This window comes from Lissotriton vulgaris, chromosome 2_1, assembly GCF_964263255.1.
Source record: "Lissotriton vulgaris chromosome 2_1, aLisVul1.2, whole genome shotgun sequence".
In the NCBI taxonomy this organism is placed as follows: Eukaryota; Metazoa; Chordata; class Amphibia; order Caudata; family Salamandridae; genus Lissotriton; species Lissotriton vulgaris.
This window is the reverse complement of record NC_141687.1, coordinates 1,704,174,375-1,704,200,685: the sequence shown is the minus strand read 5'-3', so window position 1 is coordinate 1,704,200,685 and position 26,311 is coordinate 1,704,174,375. Positions and strand designations below refer to the sequence as shown.

At 42.4% G+C, this 26,311-nt stretch overlaps 1 protein-coding gene across 1 annotated transcript in view; it reads left to right on the top strand.

The window, feature by feature from the left end:
* The window catches only part of MAN1C1 (mannosidase alpha class 1C member 1), a 274,960-nt gene that overhangs the window by 214,904 nt on the left and 33,745 nt on the right, over nucleotides 1-26,311 (top strand). The window contains exons 10-11 of the mRNA XM_086957684.1: nucleotides 18,960-19,179; nucleotides 25,852-26,024. Of these exons, the coding sequence (XP_086813810.1) occupies nucleotides 18,960-19,179; nucleotides 25,852-26,024 (393 nt within the window). The remainder of the gene's footprint in view (nucleotides 1-18,959; nucleotides 19,180-25,851; nucleotides 26,025-26,311) is intronic.

The following is a 26,311-nucleotide window of genomic DNA, read 5'->3' as shown; positions in this document are numbered from 1 at the left end:
GATCATAACTAACGCAAAATGTGAGGCTTCCGGTAAAATATTAAAAGGGCCTGAAATATCAAAAGCTATTTTATTCCAAGGAAATTCGGGCCACTTCACAGTTTTAAGGGGTGGAACGTACAATTGTAACATTTTATCATTGGTACAACACTCGCTACATTCTCTAACTGTGCGGTGAATATACCTGTCCATCCCTGGCCACCAAAAATTCAACCTAATTAAATGCTTCATGGCTGAAATTCCAGGATGAGTTTTGTGCGCTAACCTAATAATCAGCTCCTGTGCACCAACTGGCGGGATGCATTTTCCAGATTTGAAAATCAATTCACCTTCACAAGACAACTCATCAACTAAATTATAGAAAGGAAGTAAATCATCTCTGACACTGGTTTTATTGGGCCAACCCTTAAAAAGATAGCTCTTTAACATTCCAAATTTCTCATCCTCATCTTGACATTTCATCCAAAATTGTTCAGTGATATCTTTATACTGAGGAGAAACAACATCAGATAAATTCAAAACAAAATCAATTTCACTAATACTGTTGACTTTGTCTTCCTGACTTCCACAAGGAAGGCATGAAAGGCAGTCAGCAGTAAAAAAAAAATTTCCAGGGATGTATTCCACAGTAAAATTATACTCCTGTAACCTTGATGCCAACTGTGCAATCCTTGCCGTGGAGTTCCAACCACCACCAACCGATAAAATATGTACAAGTGGCTTGTGGTCGGTTCTCAGGATAAACTTGCTGCCCCATATGTAAGTTCTATAATGTTCAATGGCCCACAAAAAGAAAAGCAGTTCCCGTTCAATAACGGCATACCTGCGCTCCGTTTCATTCAAGGTCCTAGATGAAAAAGCCACATTATATTCTACGACACTATACCACTGAGATAAAACACAACCCAAACCATACAAACTTGCGTCAGTGGTGATAATACATTTCTTACCCATTCTAAACGGTTTCAAAGTTGGCAAATTTACAATATCATGCTTAATTTCAGTAAATGCTTTTTCTTGTTCAGCTTCCCAAAGAAATTCATTACTTTGCCTCAATAATCTTCTTAACGGCTCCATTTTGGTAGCAAAATTGACTACAAACTTGCTGTAGTATTCACACATGCCCGAAAAGGAAATCAGTTGTTCCTTATTGCTAGGGGCTAGAGCACTGAATATGGCTTCAACATTCGATTTCTTGGGAATTAAACCTTCCCCAGATAGAGTATGTCCCAGTTACTCAACAGATTTCCTAAAAAGTTTGCATTTGTGTGCTTTGAGAGTGAGGCCATACTTCTCCAACCTACTACAAACTTCATCTAAGTGTGAAGTATGCTCCACCTCATTTTTTGAAAAGATGAAGATGTCATCCTGAAAACACTTTACTAACAAATCAAGGTCCCTGAAAATTTGGAACATAACCCGTTGAAAAACGGAGCCTGCCGATGTCAACCCAAAAGGCATCCTTTTGTACTTGAAAAGACCCATGGGAGTAATGAAGGCTGTATACTTTTTGGAATCTTCAGTAAGCTCAATTTGATGGTACGCAGACCTAAGATCCAAAGTGGAAAAGATCTGCGCGCCATCAAAAAGAGAAACCAGCTCAATAATGTTAGGAAGGGGATGACAATCAATAATAATATTGGAATTAAGTGCCCTCAAATCAATGCAAACTCTCAATTTTTGATCAGGTTTCGGCACCAAAACAATGGGCGAAACCCATTCCGAAGATTCAATGGGTTCGATAATGTTGTCTTTCAGCAAATCATCCAACATTTCCTTTAACTCATCTCTAACATTTAGAGGAACCCCTCTTAGTTTTGGTTTAACAGGAAGTGCTCCTTCCTTTAACACAATCTTATGTGAAAAGTTTTCCAATTTCCCTAACCACTCACAGAAAACTTTGTTAAACTTGTTGCTCCAAAATGAAATATCATTTTTCCCTTCATCACTAGAACAAATAGAATTTATCATTTCCTGTTCACTACAAAGGGAGATGGGATCCTTGGCCCGTGGATTTAATTTAATGCCAAGTTCCCATTGATCATGCCAGCCCAGAACATTGACTCCCTTCACAGCAATGTATAATTTGATAAGAGCTGATCTTCCTCTAAAGCTTAAAGGAACTTTTAAAAATCCTTCAATGTCAATCTTATTTCTATTAAAACCTTCTGCAATTATATCCGAAGGTTGTAAAGTAGAAATATCACACACAGTTTGTAATTTTTCATTAAAGTATTCCTTAGTAATTATGATCCACGGGGACCCAGAATCCACCATAAGTTCAATAGCAATAGAAAAAGAATGAAAAATACATTTTGGGGATTTCTTACTGGTTAACACTATACACCCACTTTGAACAATAGAAACTACATACCCACGGTCAAGATCCTGCTTGGTTTCATCAGCAATAGTAACTGAAGATACCTTTGTAGGAGTGATAGTGTTAGAGGGCACATGTAGTTGTCCTGGACGAAACTGAGAATTATAACGTTTTTCTCTACAAACATTACTAAAATGTCCCAATCTACTACAAATATTACATGTTTTGTTTACAGCAGGACAATCCTGGAAAGAAGCAGTGTGTGATTTGCTACCACACCTAAAACATGACAGAGAACTATTAGAAAAATCTGTTCTCCTATTATTGGAACTATAAGCATTTTTGGCTCTTAATTGAGTAGGAATAAAATGTTTAGCCTCTACTTTGTGCTTAACAAGACATACTTCTTCATCTGTACTACTTTCACTAGCGTTAGAGCTTTGTTTAACAACAATGTCCATCCATTTTTCTGACATCTCAGCGGATTTGGCAATAGCGATAGTTTCTTCCAAATTAGGGTCACCTATACACCACAATTTGTCCTGAACCTTTTTGTTCTTGACATGAACAATGATTTGATCACGGATCATTTCATCAGACATGGCTCCAAAATTACAATGTAAAGTTAGAGCTCTTAAAGCCGTGAGGAAATCATCAAAAGATTCTTCCTGCTTTTGTGCCCTAGTATAAAATTTGAAACAGTTCAAAGCAATATTAGCTGTAGGTTTAAATCTTTTCTCCAATCTACTAAGAGCCTCAGTATAAACATTCATGGTATCACCATTACCAGTGGGAACAGATAATTGGGTTAAAGTTCTAAAAATCTCTTGTCCCTCAGACCCTAAACAGTGCAATAAAATACTTTTCTTTCTCTCTGCTCCCATGCGTTCCCCCTATAGCTCTCATATAATTGAAGAATTCCTCCTTCCACCTTGACCAAGGCATGGGAGGATCACCTTTGACCTGTAAAAGCTTAGCAGGAGAGTCAAACTGCATTGTTATGGTGATATAATAATAATTATTGAAAGTGGACTAAAACACAGTAAAATTGGATAATAATATTGGCCCAAGAGAAAATAAACTTAAAGAAATAAAAGAATAAAAGAAGTTAGCATACACAAAAGCAGAACAAAGAAAATGTCAAAGTACTTAATAAAGAAATTCTTAATGTACTTAAAGTTGTTGGAAGAAACAAATCCACAAATGTCTTCTAAAAGATGAGTTGTAAATAACTTTCCAAAATAAATGCTATGGTGTTTACAACAAGAAAAAGGGAAAAACGACTGCAAACGCTGGAAATATTCAACAAAATGTTGACATGGAGAAAAATAATGAAGGTGTTTGCATATTAGAGATTGCCGTGTGACGGTTGCTAGGAGACAACCAAACAAAAATGGAGGCACGTTGCATGTAGACTTGCGTCACGTGATGAACGTTGTGCGGTTGCGCGATGAGATTCCTTTGCGCGATGACGTTCTTTTGTAAAATGAACGTTGCGTGATGGATTTCCTTTGCGGTGTGAAGCTCTTTGTTTAATGCAGATGGCACGCAATGGCGTATTCACAGCGTCTCAGAATGACGTTCTTTGCGTCTTCAGTGCATCCCGGAATGACGTTACCTTCATCCTCTCATCACTGAAGGTAACAACGAAGCGAGTGCGGTTGCCAAGTAACAGAAAGCACAACTGGTTGCCAAGATCCGTGACGAGTAGAACAGTGAAGTGAAGAGCATCGAGTGGCAGGTAACCAATAAGTCAAAAGATGCGCACGATGTAGAAAAAGGTACAAAACATCCTCAAGTTTTCAAACAAGACGAACTCCTCAAGGAGATAGTATTCAAAGCAGTGGAACAAGGCAAAATGTTCCCTAAAGAAATATAAAGTCAGAAAAAAGTGCAAAATTCCCAGAATCTTCCAAAAGTGCAGAAATGGGTCCAAACTCCGCTCCTGTGCTGAAGATGGCTGGAGTGAGGTTGTCCTCGTCACCAAATTTTGTAATAATCCAGAAACAGCTTGACTTTAAGAAGGTTTAATGTTCAGCACAGCATCAAGTCCTAGTACAGCAGTATCCAAGTTAAAACTGACAAACAGAGCAGAATTCTGTATGAGAAAAGTTCTGTTCAGAATTCAGAGCATAAGAAGAAACATAACATGGCACATGCAGTTAAAGGGAAAGGGTTACATATTACATAATGCTTCAGCTACACAGAATATAACAAAACTGCAACTCCCTATACTGAAAAATATATTAATGCTGCAGAACAAAGGACCATTTTCAATATGTGTGCCCTCAACTCCTCAGTAACCATCAGCTCTGAGTACCAACCTCATGAGATGTGAATGAACCCATTCTACTTCTTGAGTGATCCTGAGACTGCATTGCAGATCTTTAGTGAATTGTGTATGCAAAATCCCTTGGTGAGGTGTTCTAAAAACCATAGTTTTGCAAATGAATCTGATTGATGGTCACTTCAAAGTAATGTTAATGTGGCGTTCTGAGGCACTGTGATGGCTGCTGAGCCTGGAAAACAAAGTGTGGTGGAATGCCATCAAGAAGAAGCTGATCATGAAGCATAATGCAGGACGTGTGCATCATCTCACTGAAGGAGTAATATGCTGCAATGGCAAGAATCAGCCTAAACAACTCTGAACTTAGTTTTTTTCTAAACAAACTCAAGTTGGTTAGAGAATCCTCAATTAAATATATGTATCTACAAATATTTACTGAATCAAATGTGGACTGCAAAATTAGATCTTTGCATGAAAGCAATTTTCTTCCTTCCCTTCAAATGAAATTTGAAGTTAAGCCAGATTCTTTAACATGGGCAGTGTTGTAAGCCAAAACGCACAGCCAGGATCAGCAAAACCGATATCCAAATGTTTGCCTTTCTCCAGTTTTCACTCTGCATGAAAATTAAATTCTTACTTTATTACAAACTGGTTGAAATTCAAGTCTCCGTCAATGCCATCAGGCACATCAAGTCTCTCTTCAGGAGAGCTACTCTGTTGTGCATGATTGCCTGAAAAACAGGTTGATGACTTGATTTTGTTTTCAGTTTGCTGGGTCAGGAGTCCCAGGCCCATTAGCTATGTGAGCCCTGTGCTACTCAGATCTTTATTTCAACATTTCTGACTGATCCTCTGTTTTCCTTCTGAGAAAACACATGTCTCGAGCCTTATGGAGGATACTTTACATGTAGTTGAGCATGCTGCTCTCTAGAAAACTGCCTGGCTTGCTTGAGAATGAGATTCACTGTATGTCTAGCTATGGTCCCTAAGTCCAGGACATGTCATTGCTATTGGTTGGTGGCAGCGCATTCATAGAGGTATAGCTCTTTTTACCTGAACCCCAAGAGGGTGACTTCCTAGTGGCTTTCCCTGAGGTATTTGTGTAGTCTGTGTTGACTGGGATACCTCACTTACATGGAGTGTGTGTATGAGATGTGTGTGTCATTTTGTAGTGCCCAAGTTGTTGGGATACCCAATGCTGGTGAACATCAGAGTACGTGCAGCCAGAAAAAGGCAGGTTTTAATGTTATACCCTTTTAATTTCAACTAATTTAGTTGCAAAGAACCCATAAAAATACATTCTGCTCATATGCCGAAAGACACTCAACTCCTATAATTAATTGTCTTTCTCAGAGGGAACTTTCAGCTAACCACAAAAGAAATCCCTCACACCAGTGACAAAAGGGAGGAGAGGAGGCTGGTCAGAAATTAATACTACCACTGTGCTGGTCCAACTACTCCATGCTTCCAAGCTCCAGCACTCCCAGCACCTAAGGACAGGAGAAGAGGATTCTACTTGATGTCAGTTTGTGGTCTTCAATGAAAAACAGCTAAACAGAAATTCAAGACTCCCCTTTCAAGGTTTCTCCTCATTTTGCTTTCAAAGCTGTCCTCTGCATCGCCAGAAAGGCCCCTCGCTTCCTCCACACATGTAATTTCATGTTTAAACCCTTCATGTTCGAAATTACATTTTAATAATTTTGATACTGCTGCCTCCAGACACATATCAATGAGCTCCTTTTATTTCAATTCATTGCAGGCCTTGCCTCTTATTATCTGGAAAACAGCTGGGGAACATCAAGTCCCTTTCAGAAAACAATCAATGCCTCATTTTAGACGTGACCTCTCACAGGGCACTATCCTGTTCTCGGGGAGGTCCTAACTCTGCAATGACCATGCCTTCAGCTTCTAGGCTTCATGAACTACATTCTGGGAAGTAGAGTCTCCTAATAGAATCTCCTCTTGCAGAAAACTCTGTGTCATGTACACAGTGTCGCTCTGTAAAATTAAGAATACCCTGGAGAAAATAAATCACTTTCATAGCCTTGTCTTCCAAAGCTTCAATATGGGACTCAAAGCAGAGCAGAGCTGAGACCACACAGTCACGAAAATCAGTGAATGGCAACCCCCTCTCCCGGTGATCAAATACAGCCATTTAGGAAGCCAGATGAGAAACCCTCTTCAAAGATCTTGTGTGTCACCATCAGTTTTTATCAGGTATTTTTTCTACCAATAACAGTATTATGTCTATAGAGGACACCTTCTTCAATACTTTTGGTAGTTCAACTACAGATCCTTCAATGTCACCAGGATTGGTGATTCACCTGAGGGTGGGCCATACCAAGTCAATCTACACTCCATCACTCTTCTTCTAAGTTATCCATTCTAGATGATTTCCTCAAGGCAAAGAAATCAACGTTCTCTTACTTTTTACTGCCCTTGGTGTCTGTTGTGGGTATTTCTCTGGTGTTTGGTGGGCAATGCTGTCACCACAGAGTTAACACAAGGGCTGATGGTGAGATGCACTGGTGAAAGTCATCAGTCATGCACATTCCCAGTAGATCTGTAGTGAGGATTCACATATAGACCCCCACAGCCCAAACCCCCACCCACTGCTCAAACCAACTCAACTCCACAGATGCTCACTCTCCATCAGACATCCTTACATAGCTCCCAGCCAGCAGGGACAACACACCTGGGAGGATCCTGAATTCTTCCCACACCATAAAGCACCCTAGCGATTCCCACCCCCTCCTTCAGAGGGCCTGTTAAGGCTCTTCTTTTTTGCATTGCGGTCTCCACCCACATGTATCACCTTTGTGGAAAGGGAGATTGGCCAGCACAATCTTAGTTAGTCTTGAATGTCAGGGAACATTGTTTTATCAATCAGACGTGTTGACTGGAGCTCTCAAGCCCCTGCCAGAACACAATGGTTTTGCACACCTTCAGCATTTATCCTTAGGCCACTTTGCTCAACTGTATTCTTTAGTTATGGTCCTGGAATTAGGAGTCATGTCAGAGTTCAGAGAGAGAGAACATTACTCTGGATCTCGGCTCACCCCAACTAACAATGCCGTAGAGCTCAAGCATTGAGATAACTATCTTCTGTCTCCGTCAATTGTTCACTCCTCTCCTTGCTCATCTTACTATCCATTGTAGTAGAAAGATTTGTTTGTTGCTTGAATCCATAAACTGTCAATGGATTTGGATGACTTTCCGTGCTCATGTTATATTATGTGATACATTTATAAAGAGTGCTGTTACTCAAATGTGTCCTGGCGTAAAGTAGGTGAATGAAGGGAAAACAAAAACCAAAATCCTGGGAGAACACAAAGATTCAATATTTGGGGACGAGCTATCTCTTCACCCTTTTCCTAAAAGCCAAACGTATACTTTCTGCTTTAAGGTTCAACGACAGCTAATTTGGGGGGCCTGTGCAGCTTGCACAAAGCCAAAGACATTTCCACAGATATCATTGGGTTAGACCAGTTTGGAAATGTCATGGTATGACTTGCGAAAAAACATGATTTTGGCAGTCTGCCACCAAGTGTTTGGCACTGCTATTCCTTGAACAAAAGCCTAAGCCCCTGTAGTCAACCTTTTCAGAGAGAAGCAAAACAATTGGCATCTTTTGGCATCAATCCAGTCGGTGATTTGGTCACTGATGGGGAATTCCTACCTCTACAGACACTTATACCTAAGGTTATGACCACCCCTGTAGATATCTTCCTATACTGCTGCATAAAAAAACACTGCAAACGTATTTTCCGCAGTTCTTGTCTACTCCTTCTACTTTGGCAGCCCTGACCCTAGTCTAAGCTGCCACACCACCCAGAGGTCTGATCACTAGATTGCACAATGCTACCTCTGTTTGTAGGACCTGAATCCACATCAAGGGAGAAAAAGGAACGGGATATGAACATAGAGTCCACTGATCCCATATGGAATTCTTGCTGTAAACAACTTAAAAGAATATCACTAAACAGCAGATAGAGGTTATTTCATTTCAAGTTCCTACACAGATTGCACTACACCTCCACATGCATGCATGCTCTTGGCCTTGTAACAGATTCGGGCTACCTCACATGCCACTCACCTATGGCAAACTATTATCATAAGGCTTGGACCTGTCCATCTGTTTTCTCATTCTGGGGAATCAACTTACGAACTCCTTGCCAAAATAATTTCTCCTTCGCTCTCCCCTACCCCGATTTAGGCACTCCTGGAATGCATAGAAGATTTTTTTAAGCAGACTAGACGGTTTACAGTTCTGACCCTAATACTTGCAAAGCCCATGGCTGCTTTGAGATGGTGTCAGGGTCCCCTCCTACAAACAAATACTGGATTAATGACCTTATCAATCATAATTATATCTTGGTTATATATAGTGCCACACTTCCTCACACCTCCCAACTCAGGGACATCTGGCTCCCACTTCAAAGTTATTCATCATCCTAGAAAACTTCCTCCTCACCCACCCTCCAATTAAAGACAACAGGCTTTAAAGTTGTAGTCTGTTGGTAAACTGATGCTTCATGTTTGCTCTTCACAGGCATTTTATTGTCAGTCATGCATCCTGTTGTTAGTCTCAAACTGTCAATTTTGGAATCATGACTTTTTTAACTCCTTCGATGTTCATGACGAGCTCAGCTCGTCATGAGGCACGGTTGAGCTGTGCTGATGACGAGCTGAGCTCGTCATGAACAATGGTAAATCTGCGATTGCAGCACCGGGGGGGAAAACCTCTAGCAGCCAAGGTGTTAAGCATATTGGAACCTATCCAGTCCAATGTGAATGGGAACGTTTCTTGTACATGTTTGAAACAAAACATAAATAAAGTTTTTTGTTCTTTTTCAAAGTGAAGCAAAAGCCTAACAACTGTTCCTGATTAGCCGATTGGCCTGAGGACTGTGATAACGGAATGCACAGCTCACATAGTTTTATGGGTTGCTGTAGTCACCAAGTAATCTGACACTGAGAACGTTGTAATATGTTTGTCCCCTTGATGCTCTTGTTGATGTTTAGCTGCCCATTTATATGGTCATGACTCATGAACAGGCACTAAGAACTCCGAAAAGGGCTGATGTTGCTATACTCTCAGGCTGGAGGTGGTAGAGTGTCGTGCACTGAGAATAAGCCTTACATTAGGTGAAGAGTGAAAAAGCCGATTTTCTACAAGTGCTGAAGTGAGGACCACATCCTGCACTAGGATCTGTCCGAGACCAGTTGTCTATGCCTAGCATGATACTACAATTGTCATTGAGGCCAATAGACATTTTGTACTTTCCCTCTGTCTCTCGGAGACAGAAGAAAGTGTGTCTTCCACCAAAGGGAAAAAGAAAGAGGTCAAGGAATCCACTGGGAGGAACCACTATGCTGTGTGTCTTGCCTGAGGCGTTCTTTCTCTCCACACAACTGGCTTAGATCTGTATGAACGCAGGCATGACAGTCCTTGCAGAGCTTTCTTTGTGCCCTCTCGGTAGTGCGCCACCCTGACTGTGAATCCTTACAATCCCTTTGGTTTTTTCCTTCATTGCCACGTGCCTCAGCATCTGAGGGTTATAGCTGTATTTGTTTGACTTGGAACCCCGTCAACTGCAGCCCCATTGTAACTGTTACCCAATCTGCTTATGAGCTCCCAGCAGTGAGTACCGTAGCTGGACAATAACATTAACGCACAGACGCAAGCCTTATCAGGACAGAAGTGACTCCCCGCTACAAAGATCAGATACATTGTTAGAACACTTGTGGTAGTTTCCTAAATATGTTGTTATCGTGTGTATTGTCCCCTGCTTACTTAGGAGCAGATTGCCTGCATGATATGTGTTGAACAGGAATTTCTGTAAAACTCTATAAATTACATTTTACAAAGCTATTGTTGGACTTGGCCCTTTTGGCAGGTTCACCCAGTAACTTTTTGCATTTTCCTAGCCTGTTTCTGTAACCTGGTGTTGGTGATTTTCGTTCTCTGCGCACTTTTCACTGTGGTCCAGTATAAAGTGCCTGATATGTGGGGAGTGCAGGGGCGAGTTTTGTATGTGCAAACTCGTGAAGTTAAACGCTGTGCGACGGCGTGCGCAGATTTAATGTGTCTAGTGAACAAGTGCCACTTTTAGAAGTTGGCATTTCTGTGTGCAGTGAATGTGAATTGGATTGGACTATCTGGCTTGTGATTGACAGGAGCTGGCTGGTGTGCTTGTCTCCAGGAGTCAGGGTGGGTCTGCCTGGTGGTGAATGGGGAGATCTGCATGTTGATGGAAAGGTGGAGTGCACCTTGGACCTGAATAGGGCTGGGCCTTCCCTCCACAGTGCTGGCTCCACCCCCTGTGTGGTGTCTGATGTCCCTGACCCACCCTGTGAATAGGCAGAGGGGCTTAGCAAAACAAAGTGCTCCAGAACCAGTTGCATCTGGTTCGCCCCTTCCTGCACCTTTGGAAACAAAGGATTTGGTGTATAAAAAGGGCCTGTGACCCCATGAAAAATGTTCTTGTGTTCAACTTGAATCTACCAGGGGCGTGCTGTTGCTGTGGCCCAGGGGAAGGCTTGCCTCCCTGGGCCCTGACCTGCCCCTGGATACTGGAGGACTTCTCTTTGGGACCCCTCTGCCCTCCTCACCTGTGAGGACTTTGCTGCTAGGACCATTGTGGCTTCAGGGGCCATTCCTGGGGACTTGGTGGATTTTGTGCCCCCCAGCGCCCTGTGAGCGCTCTGTCCTGGACTTTCCCTGAAGGAGATGAGAGTCTGGGGATGCGAAGCACCGTGCTGCAGCCCCTGGTGAGGGAACCCCTCTCTTAGGGATTCCCCCCGTGATGATGGCAGCGGCGGGTGCCCACCCCGCGTATTTAATTATTTTTGTGCGTAGGTGCCCACCCTGCGTCTTCGGTTTATTTCACAATTATCATGGGTGCCACCCGCTTATTTAATTGTTTATGCCCGCAGGTGCCCACCCGCGACTTCGACATGGTGGTTATGCAGGAGCCCACCCTGCGTTGTCTGTTAAAGACAACGGCAGCCTACCCAGTATTATGGCCACACTAGGGAGATTGCCAACGCCGCCCACAACCTGCCTGGTTGTGGGCGGGGCTGCTGGATGGAAGTGGAAGTGCAGTCAGATGGGAGAGGAAGGTGCGTGCTGTGCTACAGGAGCAGAAGAGACCGACCGGACGCTCTGATGCGGGGCTCCCGTATTGGAGGGAGAGCACCACGGTAGCGGCCGGAGTAGAGAAGGCCCGGGTCCTAGGAGGGGGCTCGGGTGAAGTTGGGAGTGCAGCCTGGTTGCACAGGGTCCCCGTGAGGAAAAGGGAAGCCCCGCAGACCGGCAACAAGCGCCCGAGAAAAGCAGCCCGGTGAGTGAGCAAGGGCTGGGAGGGACTCCGTGTGGCCGAGGGTTGGTGCCTGATCGAGGCACAGAGTGATGGTGCATGTAAAGCAACCCCAGATGGCAGCGGGCCGCTCCAACCTGGTGAGCATGTCTAACTACAGCTCCAGTGTGCTCCAACATTTTGGAGGCAAGTCCTGTCCTGTTTTAGGCACCATTATTCCTAGAGCCTGGGGTCTCCAACGAGGCCCCAGTTGATTTCAGAGCCAAGATGGCTCCCCGGGGTACATTAGTTATTTACTGAGCCCCGTGTGGCTCCACCAGTTGGGGACATAGTTGATTATCTATGGAGCCAGTGTGCTCCAGGGGGACAAGTTCTGCTTTGGCCCTGATTTATTTAAAGTCCCTGTGAGGGGTTAGGGGCCTCATTTGTTCCACTAAGCCCCGTGGGGCTTCCATGCTTTTGGCCCCCCTATTCCTAGAGCCTGAGGGCTCCAACGCTTTGTATAGTTCTTGCCAGAGCCTAGATGGCTCCAACGTTTAGGCGCAGTTCCAGAGAGAGTCCCTGAAAGGGACAGAAGTGCAGAGGTGCCAGGCCTTCCAAAGCTGCGCAGCACCTAGTGCCAGCTGCAGCGTTTAGGCCCTAGTGATTGTTCTCAGGTACCGAGCAAGTAGTGGGCAGCTGCAACGTTTAGGTTTGCGCAGATGGCGCGCCCCTGACGGGCGCTGCATTGGCAGCGCACCCTGACATTCTGGACACAGGGCATTTGAGCCCTTCTTGGATGACCAGTTGACCCGGGGGCTGGTAGAGGTATAGGGCGCAAGGCCCTAATGTGATTTATGTGCTGAAGTGATTGTGGTGCTAGGAAATGTAATGCATTTAGTATGTTTTACGCACCCTGTTTTTGATACCTCTACATATGGTTTAGGCTTATGAGGTTGTTTTACCTATTTAGGTTTGTGTTAGTGAGATTATACTTCACTGTGATTTACGCCCATAATTGTGAGTTATACTTAGGAGGTAGGGTCTAATGTGTTTAGACTAGTGAGAGATTGCATAATGTGTTTATGCTGGTGAGGTTGGCGCAGGATGTAATTTGCGCCTGATCTGACTGTGCATAATGTAAAGTTATGTTACAGGTTGAGGTGGATTACAGTGATTACCAGTGACTACTGGTTGTAGGTTCATGATCTAGTTATACTTGTGCTAATTTCTGCAAAGTGTTGATCCTGATAGTGGCCCACGTGGCCCTGTCCTGTGTAAATAATCCCTTGTGAATATTGCCCGTGCCAGTTGGCACAATGTATATTCTGTGATTACTATCTGATGTGTTATGAGAATACAAAAGCTATGTTTATATAACCTTGTGTGGAGTTCCTTTTGTAGTGTGCCTGGGATGTTGTTGCTGTTTGTGTGCGCAAATTCTTTACGCATTGCCTCCGGGATAAGCCTGACTACTCGTGCCATGCTACCAAGGGGGTGAGCAGGGGTTATCTTTGGCGTGTAACTCCCTTGCCCTGACAAGAGTGGTGGTTTCTGCCTGGCTTTGGTGCAAGCCTTAGCCAACCAGAAATCCCAGTTCTAACAGATATCTTCAGAGATACTTCATATATTAGATGAATAAAAGTCTTCCCCGTTAAGGTGCAGCTATTGTTCACCATTCAAGTGTGACTCGGAGCTCAGTTTTTCACTACCCTCCATGAGTAAATCATAACTCCTGACCACACCTTCAGAGATAAATTCTAAAGAGAAGAATCTTGCCATTTGGAGAACTTTCCCAAGTGTCTGATTCCTAAGGTTTCAGGGATAACAAAGAATATTTCTTATAATTATTCCCCAGTGCCCCTGTGACCACATGTACCTTGGAGATTGGATTGTTAACGGTTGTCTTTTTGAGAGACTGTGCTGGGAGATTGAAACAAAGATCCCAGGAAAGAAAGAAATACCACCAACTTTACCAAGCATTGACAAGACTAATGTGGCACAAGTTTGATGGCTTTGTATTGTAAGCGGGGTGGTCAAAACAACATTTTAATCAGATGAGGGTAAACCCAGAAGGTCGTTCCCCTTCACTTAGAACTTTGCCCTCACATAGTCACTTTACTGATGCTTTGCATACCTTAATGACCTGCAGAGATCCTCAGGAGAAATTGAAGAGAATTTGAAAACAGTTAAAATGGGTGTGAGAAAACAGGCTTTTTGCAGTGCACCCCACATTTTGCCCCCATTTTTTACTGATACTTGTGTTTTCTGGATCTGATTGTGGCCTGGGCTCTGCTAACCAGACCCAGGGCTAGTGTTCTGTTTAAAAGATATATGGTAATTAGGTGTTATTATAATTGGTATGCCAACCTACCTGTAAGCCCCTAGGATATTGATGGACATGTAGTTTTGGAGGCCCAGTAGATTTAATACACTTAAGTGTGCACTGCTGTGGTGCCTGCTGTCATTTCAAAACCCAGCTCAGCCTTGCAGGCTACTTTTAAAATTAAATGATGTCCAAATTCGACTTTGGATTTAAAGGCACGTCTAAAGTCTTAATCTACCTTATTCTTACATATAAATCATCCCTAGGTGCCCCAAGGGTAGGGTGCCATGTTAAAATAAATAGTGACATTATACAATTTGTTTTATATGCCCTGGTGAGGGAAAAACTGTCAATTTTATTTTTTCCAATTGAAGTACATTAGCTCCATTTGCTAACAAGGGAAGGCTTTATTTAATATTAATAACGTTTATCTCTACATAGGAGTTTGTTGCATAATAATTCAAAGTGCCAACTAAATAGTTGCAATGAATCTAACAACTTGCCAATGTTGGATTTATTATAACTATTGTAGGAACGACGTTATAGAACTGCTTTCCTAAAGTTACCCAATTCAGCTCTGTAGCAGCCTCTTCTGATTGGCCAACCTTCGACAGGCTGATCCAAGCTGTCTTAATGAGGTGTGAAGTGGCCTGAACTGAGACAAAGGAGGCATCTGGTGGGAGGAGATCTGCTGCCTGCAGATGCCAGGACAGGAAGGGGGTTTGGTAGCCAAACTGGTTTTCAAAGGGAGATAGACCGTGAGGACAGTAACCAGGCCCACTCCCATTTCTTGCTCCCCCAGTCAGATGGGAGCCCCTGTAATTGAATTAGGAGATGGACTGGAAGGGGAGTATATCGGAAAGGGACCCACACCTGTGGGTGAACTTAGCCAGATCTGAAGCTCAAGTAGAGATTTTCTCCATTTTGGAATTTTATGAACAGAGCTTTCTGTGACAAGAAAATACAGCGCTTCAGGGGAGTAGTCATAACAGAGGGTGGCACCCTGCATCCATTGGTCAGGGGTACCTCCTTTCTTCCCAGACCAGAAACCTGGATATGCATGGGAGAGTTGCTCTGCAACACGGATCCCTCCTTGGAAATATTAAGAGATGGACTGCCCTTCAGAACCCCTGGTCTGCACCAAGAGAGGACTGCACTCACAAGGATTGTGCCTGCTGCACACTCAAAAAAAGACTTTGCCTTGCTTCAAAAGATTAGCAACAATGAAACATACATAAGGAATAACATGAAAGCAGCAAGTAGGAAAGTTCAAGACAGCACCTGCATCAACCCCACCAAGACAAGCCCAGCCAATCAGCTTCACCTGGACTTTAAAGGATGTGACTAGATGCAATGTGGGAATTGTAGTCCCAAACATCCAAGAGGCAGTGCATCTGTTTTTAACCCTTTGAGCACTATTTGCTTCTAAGCGCTAGTTTGACTTCTAATGTTTAAAAATGTATATCCCTATATTGGAGTTTTGTCATTTTAGTGTAATTTTAATCTCAAAATATTTCCTATATTTATAAATTGGTGTTGGATTTGTATTGTGTCTTACTTATTTACTGTATTGTTGTTTTTAAATGCTTTACACACCTATCTCCTAAGGTAAGCCTGTCTACTCGCATCCAAGCTTCCAAGGGTTGAGCAAGGATTCATTTATTATGGGCCTTATTTGTGATTGCGATGTTAGTACTATCTGTAGGTGCCTACCTGCACCTACTTAAAACCCCCTTCCAACAATGGAGATTGCAGGATTCTTCCTAGTCCTTGGAATGCCATCTATTACTCAGGCCCACGTCGGTCTGGTGACCAAATGGATGAAATGTGTCCTATTGCACAAGCTCAGAAAACTTCTGCATGAACCCCTGAATTTCCATTAAACTGTTACAAGGCTTGGTGGTTTGTTCCCTAACCACCAGAGCACCCTGAAGCTATGGAGGGAGTGACATTGTGACACCGGTTTGCTTCCTCTTTTCCACTCTGGGGCAGATAGACAGAAAATAAGACTGGCTAATTTGCAAGGTGCACAATAAAGAATTAAAAATGTGTTGATAAATAAATATAAAATATGTGTATGTAACTCCATTTCCATTATGTCTACCATCATATAATCTCACCAGAAGCATTCTTCGATAGGCACGCCCCAAGAAACCAATGGATAAGTAGTTATCTCAATTGTTGGACAATATTTTGTAAATGATTTTGGCACATCAGCAGCCCTGTCATCTACACAGGATGCACCCCAATACCCCTTCATGCATGAAAGGCACAATTCCTATTTTGCCCTTCCTGGCATAAAGTCGCAGGTTCCCCCAGTTGACTACCTCTGCTATTTTACTCACAGAGGCAGACGTGCCAGAGCAAGTTTCAGTTCAGACTGATGATCCCATGCGCTGCTTGCCTGTTACTGACAATACTTCTGCTTCTTGCTTTCATATTCAAGCTGACTCAAAAGCCAGAAACTAATACTGTTTAGGTTTCAAGGTCAGGTGTATGGTCTTCTAAACGTACTTTCTTGTGAAGTTTCTCCAAGTCACAGGGGTCTTGAATGAAATTACCAGGGCACTCAGTCTTTGTCTTATTAGTTGCCTTTCATGGAGGTGTGATAATGAACCTTGTTGACTGAGAAGGTAACTTGAGAATAAAGGGGCCAACGTTGATCAGTTGTTAGCTATTAGCCGATTAGGTGGGAAACTATCATCTTTTAGGACACCGTAGCATGACATTGACAATAATGTGGTCACTGAACTGGATTTCATAGTATCCACAACTCTATTTCTAAACATAACCGTTTGTTGAAGTGACTAATTAATTTGGATAGTTTTATATTACAATCCTGTCTTCATGTATCCACCCCAACCTATAATATGGGTCGAAAACGCTGCTGTTTCCTTTTACTTTAGCATTACCTAATCCACAAGACAGTTGCATTTGCACATCTTCAGCAACTGGTTACCACAAAACCTTGGTTCCATTGCCCCACCGCAATCTCTGCAGTACCTCTGACACCAGAAACCCTGAGACACCTGAAACCACCCAACCCTTGTTTAGCTCCTTATCAACACTCCCTGGCAGTCCTGGTTTTAATTTAAATATGGCCATTTTGGCCATGCTGCCAGCATAAATGTCAGCCTTCATTATTACTGGATCTATGCCTGCTGACCAAAATATGTGGGAACAAACACACTAACTATGCCCTTTGATATTTGCATTAATTGAAATGCAGGTCCATTTGTCATGTACGTTGAAGCTACCACAAAAAGTTGTTCTTTGTTGAATCCCACATTCCCATAGTACACCTCACTTATGCAGCCACATTATAATTTAAATTCAAATGTATTATCAAAGTGCATAGTTGATTAAAACCATTACACCAGCAAACGTCAAAAAATAGCATAAAAATTACAATTGTGCAAAATGTCCATGATCAGCTGCATAATAGTTACTCATTCGTTTACATTTATACACCCTAAAAAGCATTTTTAAAATACTTCAAAGTATAATCTTGGACATTAAATATATATCTAAATTCAATGGGGTAATTGGTCTAGGTTTGGCTCGATATGTAGGCGTTAGACGCATAAGCTTGACTTTAAGATGGAGTGAAAATCACAGGTCAAAATATGTTTGTAGCATTGAAGAGACGTAGGAATTAATACTTTGCCAGGCATGAGCCCGCTTCTCCAGGTTTGATTTGTCTTCATGCATGGTAAGAAGTCTGGCAGATCTATTAAGGATTTGTTTAAACTCTGCAGATGATACTCCATAGGTCAGAGGCTTGCAGTGACTGCAGGACATTTCAAAACCCGCATCTGAAGGTTAATTTTGAGTTTGTCTGCTTTATTTCAAGCCAGGCGTGCTGGCAGTGTGTTATCCTCTACCTGTCTGAATCTGTGGCATTGTTTTAAGAAAGAGCACTTTTGTGGCAATTGATTGCTTGTTAAACCTAACTCGAGGCATAGTTCGGCCTGTGATGTGTAATTTGTGAGTCTATGTACGATCCAGTATGATTTTGTAATTAGCAGGTCTAGCAGCCTTGCCATCTTCTTTCCTATTATTATTTCGCAACCATATTAGATTGAGTGAGCAGCTTTACCATCATGGCTATCTGAAGAAGTCCCAAAATGGGCCTTGGAAAGATTTTGAAAGAGTATGAAAGCCAAAACTTAGAGAGGCGGATTTGGATTTCATAGTATCCACAACCACATTATACCTTAACACAGGCACCTAAGGTCTGGAAAGTACAGGCAGGTACATAACTGCAAACTTTTATAGGCCATAATTCAGAAAATCTACCCAAACCTTGGCTAATCTGAAACCAAGAAAAAGGCCCCACATGTTGTATGGTCACAAACTACACATTTCTATACATTTACATCACTGTATCTCTGAGCCTCCCACTCTGTATTCAAGGAAATGTAAGTATTCTTGCAAATCTGTGATGTATTTTAACAGGTGTTAGGCTAAGGGACTCAGTTCAGCCAGTGTATTTCCAACTCTTTGTCAAGCATGATGTTTATATAAAAATAACATAACTGCTGCATTGACTGCCCCTCAATTTTTAAATACCCAATATTTCAGAGACTATGTGAGTAGCTGCAAATGCAACCTCAGACTAACCTGTTGCAAAAGTGGCAATTTCCCTGATGATATTTGTGTGTTTATGAATTTTAATTAGACATTGTCTAAAACATAAATAAATATGTATATATTTAATTACAGGCAATAGAAGCACATCTTGTTAAAAGGTCAGTTGGAGGATTAACCTACATTGCAGAATGGAGAGGTGGACTTTTAGACCACAAGATGGGGCACCTGGCATGCTTCTCTGGAGGCATGATTGCTTTGGGAGCAGCAGATGCAAGAGAGGATAAAAAGAAGTATTATATGGACCTGGCAGCACAAATCACTCATACGTGTCACGAATCGTACGCACGGTCAGGTACATGTAAGAAATCATGCACAGTATGATTTAAGTGATGGCTTTTGATGTACTAGTTTTTTATAACATCAGAAGAACTTGTTAGGCATGAACTTCATAATTTGCGGTGCTCTTGCTGTAATTTCTGTGAATCTTACTGCTACTGTTCACTGTAGGATAATTTTAAACTATCCATTAATTTATGTGTGACCTGTTATAAATCATGACCATCATTTCAGATCTGTATTTAGATCAATTTATCAAATTCTAATAGCATGTTTCTTACACAGAGTTCATTATTACACCTCAGTTACACATTTCATCCTTTTAATATTTCACAATCGACTCCTAGACGCCCTACAATAAGGACTTCTCATTCAGTCTCTTGTTATCTTTTTCCTTGGTCCTGGAGGTGACATCTCAAATGCTACATCTTCAGACTGTATAGAAAAAAATCTACCATCTTATTTGGAAATTTGATTGATGCTATCTTTCATTTCAGTAACGTTCTTTATGCTTAAAGCAAAATCATAGAGGTAGGGACTGAAGTGCATTTCACAAATTCGAGTCTTTTGGTTCCATACAAACCCAAAGCAGAAACAAATCCATTCTTATTATTTTCCAAGACATTCAACTAAAGGAACTTGCTTGATGACAACTTAAGACTTGCACAGTAGCCACCTATATTGGATCTTCCTACCTTGTATTTTCCCATGTATGTTCACAGAGACACAGCTGAGGTAGAAAATTCTCCAAATTTCAAGTTTTGTTGAAAATGAAATTAATTGGAATTTAGGAGGACCACCAATGTAAACAATTCCTATAAACTATTAGAAATTATGGTTAACTGTTGGCTCTTGGGCCAAGTATATATGACTGTTTGGCCATTTCATCAGCAGTACTTCATGGTGGAAGTTAGGAATTCTGAATGATTGATTTAGTTTCTGACATTACACTTAATTTGTTACGATTAGTTTGATTAGTGGTTATGATGAAAGGATTGTGTATTCATTGTAAATTGTAACAATGAAAAATAAATATCTGTCCTGGCTTGCAAAGATCACCTATTGGTTCCTACAAATGCAACAACCCTTGTTCAGTGGGAAGTCTACTGATGGGTGGTTAGTGGCATCAGAAAGTGTAATGGGAACTCTGGTGTGAAAAAGTGAAAAAGTATAGATACATTCTACTAGGAGACAGATTCGATCAGACATTCCAAGAATTTATAAATAAATATGAAACAAATAATTAACATTGCATTAGTCAATATTAATGGAATGAATATTAGGGGCAGTTTGAATGTAGTGCTACAATGGAATTTCTACTGAAAGTGAAGTTGGAATCTTAATGCTTCAAAAGGCTCAATAAAGGAATTAACATTATTTAAAAAATAATTTATTGGATTTAGGAAATCTTCAAGTCTCAGTCTCATACTTCTGATCAGTAGGCTCATAATGCTACTTTAGTCCAAACTGGGGACTAAAACTGTAATTTTAGACACTAATAACATGGAGAAATGGCTACTCATTTAGGTATTCCAAGTCTCAATAGCATAGCAATTTTAACCTTTCTATAGGTTGTACTAGAGGATAATGGATAGAAAATCCATCTCTCCTTTTCAATTTAATATTATCATTGGTCTTTTAATTCCTCCCACATATGCAAATTTAATGCTGAATTGGACCCCAAGAATAAATATACTAGCTGGAAGGGAACAAATGCACAAAAAAACCTGTTCCTGTAAAGCTGTGTAGATATGATTGATGCAGAGGTACTTCCACTTCTAGGTTATCTGGAGGCCTATTCTCATTAGAACAACATGTCTACTATAATAAGCACTTTTTGTAGGGAGTAAGTATCTATTCATTGATGTGATGCAACAATTCCCAACTACAATTGTCTCAGCTCATTTATCTATTACTATTTCAAAATAATGAGACGGGGCAAAGCTTGCCAAATTCATCCAGTAAATAATTCATCACTCTTGGCAGATGATTGTAAGGAGACATTCTAGAAAAGATAGTATAAATGCTAAATTAAATATTAGAATTGAATGATCACCTGCCATGACATATCACCACAGACATGTAATGCAATGTTATTTTTTTAGGCTTCGTGGGATCAGAAAAACATGTACTATTCTGTCATTCTCTGCCTTTTACAGAGGAGGATATTGCAATTTCTCTTCAGCTCGTAGAATGTATTAAAGATACTGAAGAAGACTTGTCTGAAGTTGGCCTGTACAAGTACATTAATAAGAATCTAGTGTCATAGCTAAAGTATATCTCCAACTACATCTGGGAGGGTAATTATCCTCTAGAGAGCTTTCATATGAGGGCTTCGATAGTATTTCTGCAATCAAAGAGGGGTATATGTTTGTAATACCCAATAACTTTATGAAATTTGCATTTTTATAGTAACTGTTTGAAGCTAACATTATGAGGCTACTTACGTATCTGCTTTCTAAGGTGGCAAATTAGTTGGTTAAACCAAAGCAATTTTTTTACTACCTTTGAACATAATTTCCTAATTTTAAAAATTAACTATGAAACAGGAAAGTCATTACCCTCAATGATAATGTTTAGATGTAGAAGATGCCTTTGGCGCAGTAATTTGATTAATTCTAAGGAACGCTCACTTCAGCATGAATTTCCCTTTCAGTTCATCACGTTTTTGTAGAAGATCAATAATTGTTCTAAAACAGAACTGATCATTTTAGGATAGAGACAACTGCAGTACAACAAAAAGCTTGACATGGGTCCCATGTTTATTACTTAATGTTCATTTTATCTTTATTTGACGATTGGTATCAGACTGTATCCCACAATTGTGCATCAAAATTCGTTTTAAGGCCAATGATCAGAGGCCTCTTTGCGACAGTCATCTGAGGTAATAAAGTGAAGGACTTCTAAACTATTCAGTGGTTTTCATCAATGTTTAGTTACAAAATGGACACTTCTGAACCTGAAAACTGGCATTCACACACTGTGGGCTTAAAGGTTTTACTAGTATACCCCTTTGCAAACACTCTAGTATCTGTTTGGACACTTGATATCCACACCACATATCACACAAATCTTCTGGTCACCTCCCCAACCCACTGAGCGGACACACGCTCAACCCCATCTTCTCTGCCAGTGACAACATCACCTTCAGCCACACCACTGAGCACCTGTAGACTGACCACTGCTAAGTCCACTTCACCTTACCAAAACCACCATACACAACAATGGCCACCACTACCCTCGTAGAAGCTGGAACAAGGTCACCAGAGAACAGCTCACCACCTCCCTCAGCAAAACCTCTCCACCAACATCCAAAGACGCCTACACCGCAGCACGCAACCTCCACCAATTGATCTCTGACTGCGCCAACACTTTGGCTCTCCTGAAGAAAGCCCCAAGAAAGCGACACTCCAAGAAAGCCAGCTGGTTCTCTCCCGCCCTTCATAAGTCCAGACACACCTGTAGACGGCTGGAGAAGAGATGGACGAGCAACAAAACCCCTGGAGACCACTCAGCCTCCAAGTCTGTGGTTACCGCAACCTACCACCTCTTCAGAACAACAAAGACAGTGGCCATACAAAAAAAGGATCAACACCAACGCACTCAACAGCAAGGAGCTTTTCGCCGTGGTCGAAGAATTCGCCAGACCCAGCACAGAGACAGCAGACACCCCCTCCTCCCAAGACCTCTACAGCAAACTTGGCACCTACTTCCACCACAAGATCAAGGAGATTTACGACAGCTTCGACAGCCTCAATACCCAAGACCCTGCCACCCCACCCACAATAACCATACCCTACGATGCAGGACCCAACAGACACTATTCAGCTGGACCCCCCTCACCGCAGACCACACCCTAAAGATCATGAAGAGCATCCACTCCGGAGCACCCACTGACCCCTGCTCGTATCACATCTTCAACAGAGCAGGCACCATCATTGCCCCAGAACTCTACTGCACCAGCAACTGCTCCATCAACTCCGCCACCTTCCCGGAAGACTGGAACCAAGCAGAGATCAACCCTTGCTGAAGAAACCCTCTACCGACCCAACAGACCTCAAGAACTTCAGACCCCTCTCTTTCCTTCCCTTCCAAGCCAAGGTCATTGAGAAGGCCATCAACGCCTAACTTCTCGAGTTCATCGAAGCGAATCACATCCTGGACCTCTCCAAAGCTGGCTTCCGAAGCAACCACAGCACTGAGACAACCTTCCTCGCCGTCACAAATGACATCCGTACCCTTCTCGACCGAGGCGAAACTGCAGCACTCATCATCCTGGACCTCTCGGTCGCCTTTGATGCCGTCTCTCACCGCACCATATGGACAAGACTCCACGGTGCTGACATCTGAGACAAAGCCCTGAAATGGATCCGTTCTTTCCTCACTAGCCAAACACAGAGAGTCAGACTACCTTCGTTCCTCTTGGAACACACAGAGATCAGCTCTGGAGTACCTCAAGACTCCTCCCTGAGCTCCACACTTTTCAACACCTACATGGCCCGCTCGCAGCCATAGTCAGAAACCACAGACTCAATATGATTACATACGCCAACAACACCCAGCTAATTCTCTCCCTCAACAATGAACCCACAGTTGCCAAGACCAACTTTCACAACTGGATAAAGGCTGTTGCCGCCTGCATGAAGAACAACTTCCTCAAGCTCAACTCAGAAAAGACTGAAGTCGTCATCAAGGACCGTCAAGCTCCTCACACATACCTACAAAGCCCTACCCGAAGCTGGGCCTGTGTACCTCAACCACTGCATCGCATTCCACGTACCCACCAGTGACCCCTGCTCCGCCCAAATGGCCCTGTCTACCTTCTCATGTATCTGCAAGACCATAGCCAGAGGAAGATCCTTCTCCCTCACAGAAAAGACCCGGAACACCCTGCCTCCTCACCTCAGGCAATCATCGTCACTGCCTCAATTCAAGAAATACCTCAAGTCCTTGCTGTTCGACTGAAGCAAAGTGCCTTTGACGGACCAGTAGATTGCTCCCTCCTGCGCCTTGAGACTCTTACGGGTGTGGTGAGTAGTCATGATTTAAAAACCATTGATTGCTCACAGTTTTTGTGGGGGGATTTTAGGGCACTGTGTCCTCTGATGTTGCGTGCTGCCAGCACTCTCTATCACTCTGCAGGTTGTTATGCGTTGGTATAAATTGTGGGTTGGGCTCTGCTCATATTTGCCACCCCCTGCAGGTCTTGATATTAAGTGATGAAGGGGCGACAGGGAGTGAGAGTCACTTCCAACTGTACCCACCTTTGGTATCCAACTGTCCACTTTGCAGTTCCAACATAACTCTGTGGCTCCGGTCTCACTCCGCCATTGATGGTCACGGAACTCTGCTCTGCCCCTTCCGGTCCTTTCTGCTTGTTAGAGAAGTACAATGCAGGCTCTGGTGGTCTGTGGTGCCTGACCCGTGGCATAAATCTTCAAGATTAGGTAACCAGCAGGATGGGCCCACTCGATCCTCAGTATTGGGGGTGGGGACATCGTGAGCACCCGAGGTATAGTGCCAGGTTCTAGGTTTTCCCTTACACCAGTTGGGACGGACCTATATCCCCTATGCAATTCACACTGCTCCGAGTCTCAGTGCATCTCAGCTCACCAGGCCAAGTCTTCCCCTGGCTGATGGCTGCTCACCACTCCTGATTCCTCCAATGCAGCAGTGCAGAGTGGCGCAGGCTCTTGCAGATCACAACACCATCCCCTCACCATTTCAGAACTCTGGATCAAACAGCTGGCTAGGGGTGGGATCGGGGGAGTCCAGATATATGCTGGGGTTCAGGATCTGTCTGTCCAGATGTGGCCCGTGGCATGCCCAACACTGAACGACAATGCAGTTGGCGAGTCAGTCCTCTGTCACCCAGGTTGGGTTAATCCTCCACCATGTCTAAAGCAGACACCTTCCAGCTGGTGCCCCAATGTGTTCTGTTTCTCCCAACTGAACTGCTGGGATACCTCTGCTCACACTTCCTTCAGACCTCACTGGTGTTTTGGGGCGGCAAGTAAAGCCTTTGCTTTTCTCACCCTCTGGCAATGATATGAGGTGTAGGTTGGTGCTATTGCAGCATGTCCACAGGGGGGTTCAGCTACTGTGATGTTGGGGCTGCAGAGATTAGGATGATGAAGGATTATGGGGTAGGAATGTAGGCCAGCCTAGGATCACACTATGCTGTGACCAGATCCATTAGCTGTTAGCCACACACCCTTCATGAAGGCTGAGCCATTACATAAAATTCATTAATTAGCAAGTCATTCAATGAAAATAACACTACCCTACTCTTTGCACCAACATCTCCATTTTTGATAATCTTAATTTGCAGTTGAAAATAACCTTATGTAGCTGCCCTACTTAACTAAAGAGTTGCTTGATCCACATGTTATTTAATCAGTTTACATCGTTAAGATTTTATCATATGAAAGTTTGTTAAGATCATGTGCACTATTCAAGAGTTTTGAAATAAGCATACATGCCCAAAGATAAATAGGAAACGAACTAGCCAAAATATTTGACTATTTTTTTAATAGAGTTAACATCTAATGTGGAGGAGCTTTTTGTAGCATTTTTATGAAGCTCTTTAAGTGTGTAACAGTATGTCATGACAGTCCGTAAAATTATTGTTTATGCTTTTTGGGGATTAAAGTATGGTCATAACATGTTGTTTTAAATATTATTTTAGAGACCAAGCTGGGACCAGAAGCCTTCCGGTTTGACTTTGGAAGTGAAGCTATGGCTACCAGATTGAGTGAACGGTATTACATTTTGCGACCTGAAGTAGTAGAAAGCTACATGTATTTGTGGAGATTTACGCATGACCCCAAGTACAGGCAGTGGGGCTGGGACGTTGTTAAGGTACTGAATACATATGATCTCTTTTTAATTCTCAATATATTTCTATTTAAGAAATACATTGTACGGGGGGCATTGCTGCCTTGAACATGCAGGAGATTTGTTTGACATACAAAGTTCATTGTTTATTGCTTAGAATAAAAAAGATGAGTCAGTGATTGAAGTCCTTTCATTGATTTGCAAGAGGCAGTGGTCTTCAAGTGGCGAACATATCCACACAGCACAACAAAAGAAAACGAAGTAAATTAGGAATCAAAAAACAACAAATCAAAACCTTCTCCATTTCAGTT